General features: G+C 48.0%; 1 protein-coding gene across 5 annotated transcripts in view; it reads left to right on the top strand.

Moving 5' to 3' along the window:
• The window catches only part of TSC22D3 (TSC22 domain family member 3), a 62,215-nt gene extending 60,579 nt beyond the window's left edge, over nucleotides 1-1,636 (top strand). For all 5 annotated transcript variants that reach the window (XM_045995013.1, XM_045995014.1, XM_045995016.1 and 2 more), the window contains one exon: nucleotides 47-1,636. In XM_045995013.1, coding sequence (XP_045850969.1) covers nucleotides 47-277 — 231 coding nt within the window. In that variant the 3' untranslated portion in view covers nucleotides 278-1,636. The remainder of the gene's footprint in view (nucleotides 1-46) is intronic.
• Nucleotides 1,637-14,800: the final 13,164 nt, after the last annotated feature.

The following is a 14,800-nucleotide window of genomic DNA, read 5'->3' as shown; positions in this document are numbered from 1 at the left end:
GCAACGGCTAGTGGACCGCTTTGTTGTGATTCCCTCCCCGTGTCAGGATCTGGTGAAGAATCATCTGATGTACGCTGTCAGAGAGGAGGTGGAGATCCTGAAGGAGCAGATCCGAGAGCTGGTGGAGAAGAACTCCCAGCTGGAGCGCGAGAACACCCTCTTGAAGACCCTGGCGAGCCCAGAGCAGCTGGAGAAGTTCCAGTCTCGTCTGAGCCCCGAGGAGCCGGCTCCCGACACCTCGCAGGCACCCGAGGCCCCGGGTGGTTCTGCGGTGTAAGTGGCTCTGTCCTTAGGGTGGGCAGAGCCACTAAACTTGTTCTACCTAGTTCTTTCCAGTTTGTTTTTGGTTCCCCAAGCGTCATCTCACGTGGAGAACTTTACACCTAGCATAGCTGGTGCCAAGAGATGTCCTGAGGACATGGCCACCTGGGTCCACTCCAGTGACAGACCCCTGACAAAGAGCAGGTCTCTGGAGGCTGAGTTGCATGGGGCCTCATCACCCCCCGCCAGTGAGCCTCTCCTGCCACCGTGCCCTGGGGGCTCCCAGGGCCTGGGCAACTTAGCTGCAACTGGCAAAGGAGAAATGTAGTGTGAGATGTGATGCCAGTTTACTCCAGAAAGCATAAGGGGTCTGTTTTTGTTGTTGTTGTTGTTTGTTTTTCATTTCCATGGATATCTTCCGCAGCTTCACCTGACAACGACTGTTCCTATGAAGAAGCCACTTGTGTTTTGAGCAGAGGCAACCTCTCTCTTCTCCCCTGCCAGGGCAGGGCCACAGATAGGAGAGATTGAGCCAAGTCAGCCTTCTGTTGGTTAATATGGTCTAATGCATGGCTTTATGCACAGCCCAGTGTGGGATTACGGCTTTGGGATGACCGCTTACAAAGTTCTGTTTGGTTAGTGTTGGCATAGTTTTTCTATATAGCCATACATGCGTATATAAACCCATAGGGCTAGATCTCTATCTTAGTGTAGCAGTGTATACGTACACACACACACCTGTGTGCTGAAGGGCCTAACCGGCTTTGGGGTATCAACTGGTCCCTTATCTCTTCAGGCTAATCCTTTGACTGTGTTCATTTACCAAGTTGGTCGGTTTGTCCTTTATGTTACATAAAACTAGAGTAGAGGCGGGGAGGGGGCTGGCCTCTGAATGCGGCCACAGATGCCTCGCCGCTTCAGCCCTTGCCCCATCTGTCCCCGGAAGACTCAGGAGGGGACAGCCTTTGCCCCATCTGTCCCCTGAAGACACGGGAGGTCCCCTCTCCAATGCCAAACCCACCATTCACTGGTGCTGACTACACAGAATGGGGTTGAGAGAAGACCAGCCAGGGCCTTCACATTGTCATGCAAAAAACTTTTGTTCTTTAACATTTGTGGAAAACTCTCCAGTGAAGTGAACCGAAGGATTGGCTTGCTAGCATCCCCTTGGGGACAAGGCATGGACCGGGGGATGGCTTTGACCCAACTGGTGCCTGGGTGATGTGCTCAGGGAGCTTGTGTCGAGGGAGGAGGGTTCTGCGGCAGTGAACACTTTCCACTTTCGGACACCTTATCCTGATGTTATGTCTCCAGGATTTGGATTTTGATTTTTCAAATGTAGCTTGAAATTTCAATAAACTTTGCTCTTTTTTTTTTTTTTTTTTTTTTTTTTCTAAAAATAAACCTGGCGTCTGAGTATAAATAGAGTGAGTGGCCGGGGGCGCTGTTTCGCCAACTCCCTGAACATTGGTGAGCACCCCCTAAGTGGCACACCGGCCCTATTGCGTTGATCCAGCCTGTCAAAATACCCATATTGTATGGATGAGGAACTGAGGCTCGGCCCGTGTAGGTGACTTGCCCAGAGTCACATGGCTGTCAGGCAAATTGGGACTCCACCCCACATCTGTCCCTGTATCCTGCTCCTGCTTTCGTAAGACCGCTTTGGAGTGAGTGGTGAGGTGGCCCCATGACACATAACCTAAGCTTGAGGGGCCTATTTGGGAGGAAGGAAACCCCAAGGAGACCCAGAAGAAAAGGGCACGGTATCCATGTGAGGGGACCAAATAGATACGCGTGGGCCTCTTCCCTCTTCTGAAAACATCGTGGTCACTTTGTGTATCCTCCTTAATACCAAGCCACATGACACTCTTGACTTTGGCAAAGGAGCTAAGAGGACTCTCGTGAGAAAAGGACATAGAATGTATGCAGTGCCCAAACCGAATCCCCTTCCCTCCCAGGAAAGATGCCCTGGATCCCTGCTGGTGTACTTGTCCCAGCTGAGAGTTGGCTCACAAACACCACCAGCTAGCTGCGTGCGCATGGCCAGGTCTAAGGACGATCCTGACTCCACTTCCTTCCTCTGGCTCCCTGTGTGGTCTGTTCTCACTCATCAGCCTTTCCCTGGCCTCAAGTCTCTGGTCCCCAGAGTCCTGCTGTTTCTCACCATACCCTCACCTAGAGCCACCTCAGACCCTGTGCTGTGTACTATGTACTGAGCCCTGCCACGCTCCCTGGGGAATGACCCCCTTCCATCTCAGCCTCCTGTAGCATCTGTGCCTGTCGCTTTGCCACTTGAAATGGAGCAGAACTCCTGGATTTTCAAACCTCAACGACCAAGAGGTCTCAGCCCCCTCCCCTGTGCCAATGGGCGCCCAGATAGATTCAAAATACCATGCTTCCTCCTCTGGAGAGGTCAGACGTGGTGGCCTATTCTTTTCCAGGCACCAGAACTCCAGAACATGACAAACCCCGGCTTGCTGGCCTCTCAAACCCCAGTGGCCCCACCTGCTCCTAATCTCTCTATTCCTGATGCCAAGATCATTGTCCAGGGCAGCTGATTTGACCAAGGAATGAGCATTTCACAGCTGCCTGCACCAGCTTTGGACCGGGCAGCCGCCCCAACCCACACAGGGCTCTCCCCAGTTCCCGAGCCCCTCCCCCTTTCACAAAGTACCAAGGGACTTTTTGACTCTCCAGTTCGTTTGGAAACTTCCCACACCCACTTTGCAGCCAAACAAGAACCCACAGATGCAAAAAAAAAAAAAAAAAAAAAGGAAAGAAAGAAAAGAAAAGAAAACAAAAAACAAACCCAGAAGATGGCTCAGCAAACCCACGGCCCTCTCTGGTCATCCCGCCCTTCCCTAAGAGAAAGGGGAAAAAACTGGCCTGCAGTCTCATAGTGGGAAAGAGAGAACAGCTTTGTTTCCTAGGCAACCGAGACTAAACAGAGACAAACACAACAGCTTCTGAGGCCGCAGCGGTTGCTCCACTAGATAAGAGGAACTTTGTGGCTATTAAGTCACATCCAGGAGCAGCGCCCTGTTGTTGTTCCATAGAAGACGGAGGAGGGGTGGGGAACGGCAAAAAAAACATGCTGCTCCTGGAAGGACCTTCACGGGCTTTGGGGTTCTGGGCTCAGCTGATCCAGCTGGACCCAGAACAAGGAAAAGAACCAGAGGAACAGCAGTGCTAACGCTCCCCTGCCTGGGCATGCCTCCTTTTCCAGAACCTTCCTATCTCTTATCTCATCTGATCCCCATGCCCGCGGCCCTCCCCGCCCCGGTCCATGCCCCTCCTTGTGAATGCGGAACATTCTGTTTCTTGACCTTAGAAAAAGAGGCAGTTACAATTTATGTCCATTTGACAGACAGGGAAACTGAGCCAGAGAGCTTAATGCTCCTCCCATCATGGGGCAGTGGTTCCCAGCCTCCATGACAGCAAGGGACCCTTGGAAAATGTCAAAAATATGCTCAGACTTCCCCCAACCCAACAGTAGTTGAACTTTGAGTGTTCAGTGGGGGCGGGGAGGGGAACACATAATAACAAATAGTGACTGAATACAGTGGTGCTTTTAAAGGAATTCATTGAATTTGCCACAAAAGCAGAGAGGTGGATCTGAAAAGTAGAACAGAAATGTGGGCGGTAGATTATTTACAGGCAAGGACTACTGGGGGATAAGGTGCAAAGTTCTCGCCCTGGGAACTACCACACAGAGAGGCTTTCCTGGTTGGGCTCCAAGAAGGAACCCAGGGGGGCAAGCAGATCAGGAAGCTGGGCAATTGGAACTGCGGTAGAGGGAGGAGGATTCTAGAAAGATCATAGGAAAGAAGGCCCACAGCCCGCTGTCCCTTTAGGCTATTTTGAAATGGCCCTAACATCATCATCCATATTTTGGAAAAATCTCTTGCTTTCAAATCTCACCCCCTCTCCTTCTAGTCAGTTAGAAATTAATGAACGTAATTAGAGCTTTGTAGACAGCCCCGTTCCTCAGGTTGTCTCATGCAGAGAAGCTCACTGGGACCCAAATACTTAATATTTAACCACCTAGATCAGACACGGTTTGACAGAGAACTCCTTCAGGTAGCTATTCTGAGCAGAAGTGGTTTCCAGGGAGAAGCTGGCTGGAAGGGGCCATAATCCCAATAATTAGTAATAATAGTGAACACTTCCATGGCCCACACTTTGGGCCAGACACCATCCTAAGCCTTTTTACGTGTTTTGCCCCTTTGAGTCCTTTCCACAGACCTGTGAGAATATACCAATAAAATTCCTCCATCTTGCAGATGGGAAAATGAAAACACTAAGGCAGGAAAAGGGGAAGCGACTTGCCTGACAACCTCATAGAGCCAGTGGTGGCAGAGCCAGGATCGGTGAGGGGAGACAGATACGTTGAGAAAGGGGTCAGAGAATCCCCACAATTTTCAGAATTCCTTCTGTGTAAGCAGAAGTGTTTTGGGGATGGGTAGAGAGGAGACCACCTCAAACTAGCGGAGGGGCTGACATGAGGTTAAACATGATCATCGGGCCTCCGTGGAGAGATGGGAGCAGACGGGGAAGGGCTAAGAGGGAGGATGGGAGGCCAGCTTGGCTGGCTCTCAGCCAAATGAATTGAGATAGGATCTACTAGGTCTGAGGGAGCCGTGGTAGGCTTCTAAACAGGGCAGTGATGTGATGCCAAAGATATTTGCAGAAGATGGGTGCTAGCAGCTGTAGATGCTGGAGCGGAGAAAGGCTAGCTGAAGGCAGGCCAGCTGTTGCTGTAATCCAGGTGTGAGGTGATGAGGGCCAGCCGGGGGCAGGGATAGGAGTCCTGGAAAGGAGACAAAGGGACACTGAAAGGGGTCGTTTCTCTAAGTGTGGTCTGCAATCCATACGCTTGAGGTAGGAGGGGAAGTTCCTTTAAATGCAGATTCTAGGCCCCACTCCCAGACTAAAGAGGGGAGAGGGGCTCCAGAACTGATCACTTTCCCAGTGATGCTGGAGGATACGAATATCTGAATCGCAAACCGAAAAATCAGCGCGACGTTGTCACAGAGCGAGTCCAGGAGGAGAGAGGGAAGGAGCCACAAGTCAAGGATCACTCAGGAGTCGGTTTGGTTTGGTTCTGTAGTTTTTAATCCTGGCACCACATTACATCTCCAGAACATTTTCAGCTTCCCAGACTGGAACTCTGGACCCATTAAACACTGAGTCCCCATTCCCCCACCCTCCCACCCCAGCCTCTGGTGATCTGACAGATCTGAGTCCAGAGGACCAAGAGACTCCGGGACTCACCGAAGGAAACGGGGTGTCAGAACAGAGCTGCAGGTTTTCAGAGGGAAGATGAATGCCAGATTTGATGTGCAGCTGAGCTCAACATATTTACATACGGAAATAGCCTAGAACCAGCTGTGGAACAGAACGCCAAGTCCAGGGCTGGACGGCCAGCCACGGGTGCAACTGCGGGTCACAGGAGCTGCAGTGGTGATGTGAGTGGACCTGAGCCCCTGGAAGTGGGTGCAGAGGAGGCCAAGCAGAGGCCCTGACCCACTCCTTGGAGGCCACCCCCAGAAAGCAACCCCCCCTTGAAGGAGGAGGAAGGACTAGTGTGGGTGGTAATAGAGAAAGAGACAGGAACCCCCCCCCCCCCCCACCACCACCAACACAAACACACAGGGAACACTGAGGTCTGTGAGAGCTCCGTTTTTATCCTTTGGTCCTTTTTTTTTTTTTTTTTTTTTGGACATTTCCTCTTCAATCCTTATCAAGGCCCCACCAACTATCAAAATAAACTAGTCCAGAAAGGTCTGCTTGGGGTAGATGAGGTATTCTAAGAAGAGGAGTCAGGAGTACTGGAGTATAGTCCTAATCTTTGGCCAACAAACTATGTGACCTTGGGCAAGTCATTGGTGTTGCAAGACCTGTTTTCACACGCACAGAACAAAATGATTACTCTGGATCATTTCTAAGCCCGATGTTTAATAAGTACCCTGGTCAGGAAGGGCCAGCGTGTTAACCATGAGACTTCTACACATTCCCTCTTTGCTCTAGGACTCAGTTTCCCTTCCAGCCCCCAGATTCTGTTCATTCTCATATTGAATTCTGATCAGGCTGCTGAAGAAATAGCCACCTTTAAGAATCAACCCATGGCATGGCACCCCAATACCCCATGTAATTTAGTAGAGCCAGGAGTCACCTACAGCCTTATCCCAGCCTTTCTCATTTCACAAAGTCCTTCTGATTGTCCATATTGTGACAACACACAAAGCTCTGAGTCACCAAACTCAAATGGGAGAGGGTGAGTGAGTTGCACGGGAGGACATCTTTGGATCAGCAGAGGAACAGGGTCTCCTCTGTAAGGCTTGTGCCCATTGCAGATAACTGGAGAGGGCGGGAAGGGAAGGAAAAAGAGATAAGTCGGGGGGGGGGGTGGGCAAAAGAAAACAAGAACTAGAAGAGGAAGACTGTGAATAAACAAGAAGGCTGGCCCCAGCCCATTGGATCTTCCTCTGCTATTTTGTTCTTGTACCCCTGAGGTTCCTGCTGCCACCAACTAAGAGAGAACAGAACAAATTCTCTTCCAAAGACTGGCTCTGTGGGTCCTGAACTGTCCCAAACATCTCAGCCTGGCTGCCTATTGCCGTCCAGGACCCAGTCATTTCAGGTGTAATAAGCCATGTCCCAGCGAATTCAGTAACACCTGGGATAAGAGAGTAGAGTGATATACCGTTAGAACTGGGGGGGTCTGTCCCAACATCCTCACCCCCATAGGAGACCTGGAAGCCCATAGAGAGAAACAGCCTTGTCCCAGCAATTCACACAGTCGGCAACAGGGCCAGAATGAGGACCCTAGTATTACAGATGGACCCTCTCACTCTGGGCTTCAGTGCCCTCATTTGTAAAATGAGAAATTGGACTAGAACAATAGTTCTTTTTTTTTTTTAGGATGTATTTATTTTATTTTAAGGAGAGAGCACGTGCAGGAGTGGCAGAAGGAGAGGGAGAGAGAATATCAAGCAGACTCCCTGCAGAGCTCAGAGCCTGATCTGGGGCTCGATCCCACGAGATCCCACAACTGCAAGATTATGACCTGAGCCAAAACCAAGAGTTGGACTCATAACCCACTGAGCCACCCAGGCGCCCCATCAGAGCAATAGTTCTTAATCTTGACTGTACACTGGAGTTACCTGGCAGGAGTTTAATGCAACCCGACATCTCAGCGTGATCACCAGAATGTCGAGAAAAATCAGTCTGGGATTAGAATTTGTGCATAGGCAGTTTAAAGCTCCCCAGGTGATTCTTGGATGATCGATGAAGACCATTTCAGTCTGGACATCTGGATCCATTCATTCAACAAGCATTGGTACCTACTGTGTGCCAGGTTCTCTGCTAGGCACAGATCAGATCAGACATGGAGCTCATTTCATGTTTCCCTATGGAGACAGCCAGTGAGGCAGGCTGCTTCATGCTTAATAAGGGTGATATTCTTCTCTTCTGTCTGACTCATGCATGTGTGTCTCTCTTGACTGATTCTGACTGCAGGCAGAAGAGAAGGGGTGATATTCACCAGCCTCCTCAAACTCAAACATTCTGTTGGGGAGGACAGGCAGTGTACAAATAATTCTACCATCCCTTCTCATTTACCTCTGCCAAGCCTCTTGTCTTGCTGTTGGAGTGCCTCTGGGCTCCGCTCTGCCCACTCTGCACTCTCTCTCTCTGGTCAGGACCACCCACTCCCAAGGTTTTAAGCACCGTCACCACCCTAATGACTCCCAAATTTATACTTCCAGTCCTAAGCATTTCCCAGGCTCCAGCCTCCAATATCCAGCTGTCTCCTGCATAGCTCCGTTTGTATGTTTCATGAGTATATAAAAATCCACCTGATCCAAATGAAAGTCTGAACTCCCATCTCTCCTAGTGCATCCCTCCTCAGTGTAAGGCACCATCATACACACAGCTGTGCAAATCAGAACCCTAGATTCCTCCCTCTCCCTCACCTCCCATGTCCAGTCCATTGCCGGTTTGGTCTGCTCAACCGTCAACAGTTGCACCCCCAAATTCCTCTAATTCTTTCCAGCGTCTTTGCCACTACCCGGTCTAAGCCACCCTCATCTTTCACATGGGATCCCTGTCTCATGTGGGCAAAAGTCTCACACACCGGGCTCCCTGCTTGCCCAGTGGACCTTGTCCAATTCTACCCAACAGCCAGAGTGACTTTCTTAATACAAAATCAGATCCTGGTGTTCCCTTGCTTGAAGCTTATCAAAGGCTTATCATGGCACTTAGGATAGAGTCCAAACGTCCAAACTCCCTCCCATGGGCGGAAAGTGCCTACGTGATCTGGCCTCTGCTGACCTCTCCAGCCTTTTTCTGTGTCACTCCCCTGCTCTGGCAAAGTTCTAGCCCCAAAGAGCTTCTTTTATTCCTTAAATACCCCTTGGAACTTTTGTGCGTGTGGATCCCTAGTCCAGAATGCTCTCGCGAGCGTCGCCACCCTACTCCCGGCACTGCCAAGTTTGTTCCTATCTGCTTTTGCCCACAACACACTGTCTAAAGAAGTTTCCCTCATTATTGTTTCTTTCACTGTGTTTATCCCAGATTTTAATGACTAATTCACATTATTTTTGTGTGTTGCTTCTACCTCCCTGCCCTGGAAGTTCCCAGAAGGCAGGACCCACACCTGTTTTGCTCACCGCTACAACCCCAGGATGGAACACAGTGCCTGACGCAGACTGATTAATAGATAAATCTATATGAGTTCCCGATATTGTGGGGGTGATGGTGGGTTGGGGAAGAAATTTGTGGATGGCGATGAGGAGTGGGGGGAGCTTTCCCAAAGTCCTTCAAATCACCCAAGTAAATGGTCTGTTGATTATGACAATTATGAAAATGATGAACTGTTTATTCTTTCAATAATTTTGTAATTGAACCTGTCCTATGGGCCAGGCACTGGGCTAAGCACTGAGAATACTGAGGCAAATCTAAGAGATGTGATGTGGGTTCTCATGGGACTTATTGTGCAGGGAAACTGCATACAGCTCGGTGGTGTTTCCATGCTTCTTGACTAGGAAAATACTCACTGTTGGGGCACCTGGATGGCTAACCCAGTTAAGCAACTGACTCTTGATTTCGACTCAGGTCATGATCTCAGGGTTGTGAGATGGAACCCCCCATCGGGAGTCTGCTTGAGATTCTTTCTCTCTCTCCCTCTGCTCCTCCCCACTGCTCCAAGCTCTCTAAATAAAGAAAGAAAAGAAAATTCCTACTGTTTTCCTTTAAGGTATTCTACATGCTCACTTTTCTCCATATCCATATTTTAACCCATAAAACTCCACCCCACTATCTGGAATGACTTGTCAAATTACAGTCTCATTTTAGGGAGTGGGTACAGTGTTAGTTAGGATTAGCTCTGATTCCCATAACAGAAAAAATACTAACAGTTGCCTTAAAAAGATAGAAATTTATGTCTCCTATAAGAGAAGTCTGAAGGCAGGCAGTTCAGTGTTGACAAGTTGACTCTATAAAGTCACCAGAGACCTAAACTGGTCCACCCTCTTTTAGCATGTTGCCTCATTGCCTGTGAGGGATGCTCAACCTCCAGCCATTGTATCCACAATCCAGACAGCCGAAAGGAGGAAGGGGAAGAAAAATCACTCCTTCCTTTTGAGGAAGCTTCTGAGAAATACTACACAATACTTCTGCTTCACATCTCCTTGCCCAAAACTTAGTCGGGTCACTCCTCCTGCGGCAGGTTTTCTTTAACTGGCTACATTGCCATCCCCAAACAAATCTAAGTTTCTGTTTTTAGGGAAGAGAAGAACAGATGTGGGAGTAAGCTACCAGCAATTTCTTCCTTGGGAGTTCAGATGTATTGAGAGATGAGAAGGATGGAGAAAAAAAGAGAAGGAGGGCATAGAAAAGACATCATAGAAGGGTCTGTCACTGATGACTTCCACAAAGAGAGGTGTGCCTACTGCTGTGGGCCAGAACTGGCTGGCAGGTGTGCCCTAGGTTGGGCGGGGGTGGTTGGGAGGATCTCTGCTGCTGCAGAACCACTTTCCCAGAATTCTCATCCAAGGGGGCCTGGAGCTCACTCAAGAGTCCTCTCACCAGGGGCGCCTGGGTGGCTCAGTGGGTTAAGCCTCTGCCTTCGGCTCAGGTCATGATCTCAGGGTCCTGGGATCGAGCCCCACATCGGGTTCTCTGCTCAGCGGGGAGCCTGCTTCCCTTCCTCTCTCTCTGCTTGCCTCTCTGCCTGCTTGTGATTTCTCTCTGTCAAATAAATAAATAAAATCTTTAAAAAAAATTAAAAAAAAAAAGAGTCCTCTCACCAGAGATATTCCAGACACTGGGAGCCCAGACTAACCTCTTAAATGTCTTTATGGAGCCAACAGGGATAGTGAGCCCTAAAACAGCAGCTACAGGTCAAAATCCGGGGCTCTGACATCCACAGTCAAAATTTCAGAGACTCCTCTTTCCGATTTTGGTGGCTGTAAAAGTGACATCCACATGGAACTGTCAAATCTTGGGGCCACAAGAGGCCTTGCAAAGCCCCCAGTCCCGCCTCATCTCACCAATCGTCACTGTCCCCCACCTTTCCACCTCACACTCAAGACAGGCTGCACTGAGATGTTAATTTGAAGGGATTATTTTCTATGGGAATGCAGCTTTTCACAGACCTAAAAGATCTTTGTGGGTAAAAACTGCCCAATTATACCCAGTTCCCCAAACCTGGGAACACAGGATCTGTTCCAACAGTCTTCAAACTTGCTGAAGAACAGTTGCTAGACTTAGGAAGAATGAGACAGACAACTAAGTGTCACCCAAAGGACAGATTGCTTGCTGCAAGTCCCTTCTTCTCACCCCAAAGGCATCCATAACATCTCAGCAGCATCTTCCTTGCAGAGCAGAGCGTCAAGGAATGGGTTTCTCTTGGCAAGGATCTTTTAGAACTTGGGTCCTAGGGTTTCCCAACTGAATTCTTCAACAAGAGTTTTCTTAGAAGATTCTACAGCTTCATTGCCTTCAATCTCCCCCCCTCAAGTCTGTGAAATGGGACAGCAGGGCATTGTTCCAAATGGCTGAGGGAAACTAAGACTCATAAAACATTTTTCCTGACACTGGGCAGGGCCCATTCTAGTGACAGGCTGAGCTCTGAAAGTCCGTCACCTGACCCTGCCCGACCAGTAAGCAAGAATTCCTCAAGCAGAACACAACTCCTACCCCTCCCACAAATGCTGATCTGTTTTTTGCCCTTAGGAAGAAACTAGTACAGAACTGCCTTCTCTTCCCCATTACACACCCCCTTCTTTGGCAAACTAGGAACTGGGTCACATTACCTAAGTCTATGTGGCTTCGGAGGGTTCAGCATCAAGCCTCAAACTGTGGTCAGACACACATGTTGGAGCACAGCTTGTGTCCTCCTGGGTGACACAAAGGAAAGCCGCTGTGTTCCAAAGTTTGGCAAGTTGTTTTTCCATACACTTCTGATCATCTTAACCCATGTGACCTATTTTCGTTTCTCTCCTAGAGAGCCCTTAAGCTCTCTCCGGAGTACCTAAAACTAGCCCAGACAGGCACCCCTTTAGGTTTCCAGAAATCCCTACCATCGAAGTACCAAAGCAAACCCCCTTCAGTTATCCATTTGTTCATTCAACAAACAATAAAGAATCAATTGTGTGCTGGGTTCTCTGACAAAGGTTGTTGATCTCATGGAGTCTACATTCTGTGGGGGATGGGGAGGCAATAAAGAAACAAACAAGAACTGGGGCACCTGGGTGGCTCAGTCGGTTAAGCAGCTAACTCTTGATCTCAGCTCAGGTCTTGATCTCAGGGGCGTGAGTTCAAGCCCCATGCTGGGTAAGGAGCTGACTTAAAAGAAAAACAAGACAAACCAAAAAAAAAAAAAAAAACCAAAAAACAAAAAAACCCCAAAACAAAAAGAAAACAAACCCAGAACAGCATCAGATAGAGAGGAAGCTGAGACTGGGAGAAAAGAAGGAACTTGCCTAAGATCACACAAGCTGGGTCTTCTGGCTCCCTGTCCTTCATTTTTGCATGGAACATGCATGGAGCGCCGAGCACCTATCCTGTGCCAGGCATCGTGCTAGGCACTGGAGATAAAAGATGAAGAAGACAGACAGGGTTCCTCAACTGATAGAGCTTATAGTAGATGTAGGGAGACAAAACACAAATGAACACACACAGAAAAACCACAGGCAGTTCTGGTTTCCGGTCCAGTACATAAGGAGCTTAGAAGCCACCACTCCATCAAATAATAAGCAAAAAGCTTAGACCCATAAGAGAGGTGAGGTCACCAGGCAAACTTCTCTCTCTGCAGCTGGGGAGACAGGGAGATACAAAGAATCACAACCTAAAGGCATAAGCAAGTCCAGAGGCAGAAACCTCCTTGGGAACCCTTGCTGGGATAAGAAAACCCAGACTCTAACTGAACAATTGCTGGTGGCTCAGCGTAGACAAGCCTTAGATTTAAAACAATAATAATTTTTTAAAAATCTGAGCTTCCAGTTTAGGAAACTAGAAAAAGAAGAGCAAATTACATACAAAGTATGCAGAAGAAAATGAGCAACAAAAAAACAGAGCAGAAATTAATGAAATTGAAAACAGGAAATCACAGAGATAATCAACAAAACCAAGAGATTGTTCTTTGAAAAGATCATTAAAGGGGCGCCTGGGTGGTTCAGTCAGTGAAGCATCAGCTTTTGGCTTAGGTCATGATCTCAGGGTCCTGGGATCCAGCCCCACTGTGGGCTCCCTGCTCAGCTGGGAGCCTTCTGCTCCCTCTGCTCTTCCCCCCACTTGTTCTCTTTCTCTCAAATAAATAAATAAAGTCTTAAAAAAAAGAAATAACATTAAAATCTCTAAGTCTCTAGCCAGGCTAAGAAAAAAAGAAGACATAAATTACTAATATCAGAAATGAAGGAGGAGCCACCCCTACAGATCCCACAGACATTACAAAGACATTACCACAATATTATGAGCAATTTTGTGACCGAAAATGGGATGACCTAGATAAATACACAAATTCCTTAAAAGGCAAGCTTCCAAAATTCACACAAGCTGAAATCAACAATGTGAATAGGCCTATAGCTATTAAAGAAATTGAATCAGTAATTAATAGCATTCCCAAACCAGAAAGCACCAGGCCCAGATGGGCTCACTGGTGAAACATTTATGGAAGAAATAACTGATATGCTGAACTTCATTAAAATTAAAAACTACTGAAAAAAATTTAAAACTTCCATTCTATGAAAGACACTGTCAAGATAGTGAGAAGCTAAGCCACAAATTGGGAGAAAATATTTGCAAAAGACACATCTGATAAAGGATAGCTACCTAAAATACACAAAGCACTCTTAAAACTTAATAAGAAAATGAAAAAGCTGATTTTTAAATGGGCAAAAGACCTGAAGAGACAACATACAGATGGCAGGTAAGCATAGGAAAAAATGGTCAACATCATATGTCATCAGGGAAACCCAAGTGGAAACAACAATGGGATCCTACTACATAGTTTCTAGAATAGCCAAAATTGAGGGGCGCCTGGGTGGCTCAGTCATTAAGCATCTGCCTTCTACTCAGGTCATGATCCCAGCGTCCTGGGATCAAGCCCCATGTCAGGTTCCCTGCTTCTCCCTCTCCCACTCCCCCGGCTCGTGTTCTCTCTCTCACTGTCACTCTCTCTCTCTCTCTGTCAAATAAATAAATAAAATCTTAACAACAACAACAAAAAAGAATGACCAAAGTTGAAAACTCTGACAACACCAAATGATGGTGAGGATGTGAAGCTACAGGAATACTCATTCATTGCCAGTGGGAATGTAAAATGGTACAGCCACCTCAGAAAACAGTTTGGCAGTTTTGTATAAAACTGAACATATACTGGGCACCTGGGTGGCTCAGTGGGTTAAAGCCTCTGCCTTCGGCTCAGGTCATGATCTCAGGGTCTATGCCCGTGTCGGGCTCTCTGCTCACGGGGGAGCCTGCTTCCCTTCCCCTCTCTCTGCCTGCCTCTCTGCCTGCTTGTGATCTCTGTCAAATAAATAAAATCTTTTTTTAAAAAACGGAACATAGGGCGTCTGGGTGGCCCAGTGGGTTAAGCCACTGCCTTCGGCTCAGGTCATGGTCTCAGGGTCCTGAGATCGAGTCCCGCATCGGGCTCTCTGCTCAGCAGGGAGCCCGCTTCCCTCTCTCTCTCTCTCTCTGCCTGCTTCTCTGTCTACTTGTGATCTCTCTCTGTCAAATAACTAAATAAAATCTTTAAAAAAAAACAAAAAAACAAAAAACTGAACATATACTTACCATACAATCTAGCAATCATGCTTCATGGTACTTCCCCAAATGAGATGAATCCTTATGTCCATGTAAAATTTTTGCACACGGATTTTTTTTTAAAGATTTTATTTATTTATTTGACAGAGAGAGATCACAAGCAGATGGAGAGGCAGGCAGAGAGAGAGAGAGAAGCAGGCTCGCTGCCGAGCAGAGAGCCTGACGTGAGACTCGATCCCAGGACCCTGAGATCATGACCTGAGCCGAA

Source organism: Meles meles, chromosome X (genome assembly GCF_922984935.1).
Source record: "Meles meles chromosome X, mMelMel3.1 paternal haplotype, whole genome shotgun sequence".
Classification (NCBI taxonomy): Eukaryota; Metazoa; Chordata; class Mammalia; order Carnivora; family Mustelidae; genus Meles; species Meles meles.
This window is presented reverse-complemented; position numbering and strand designations above follow the sequence as displayed.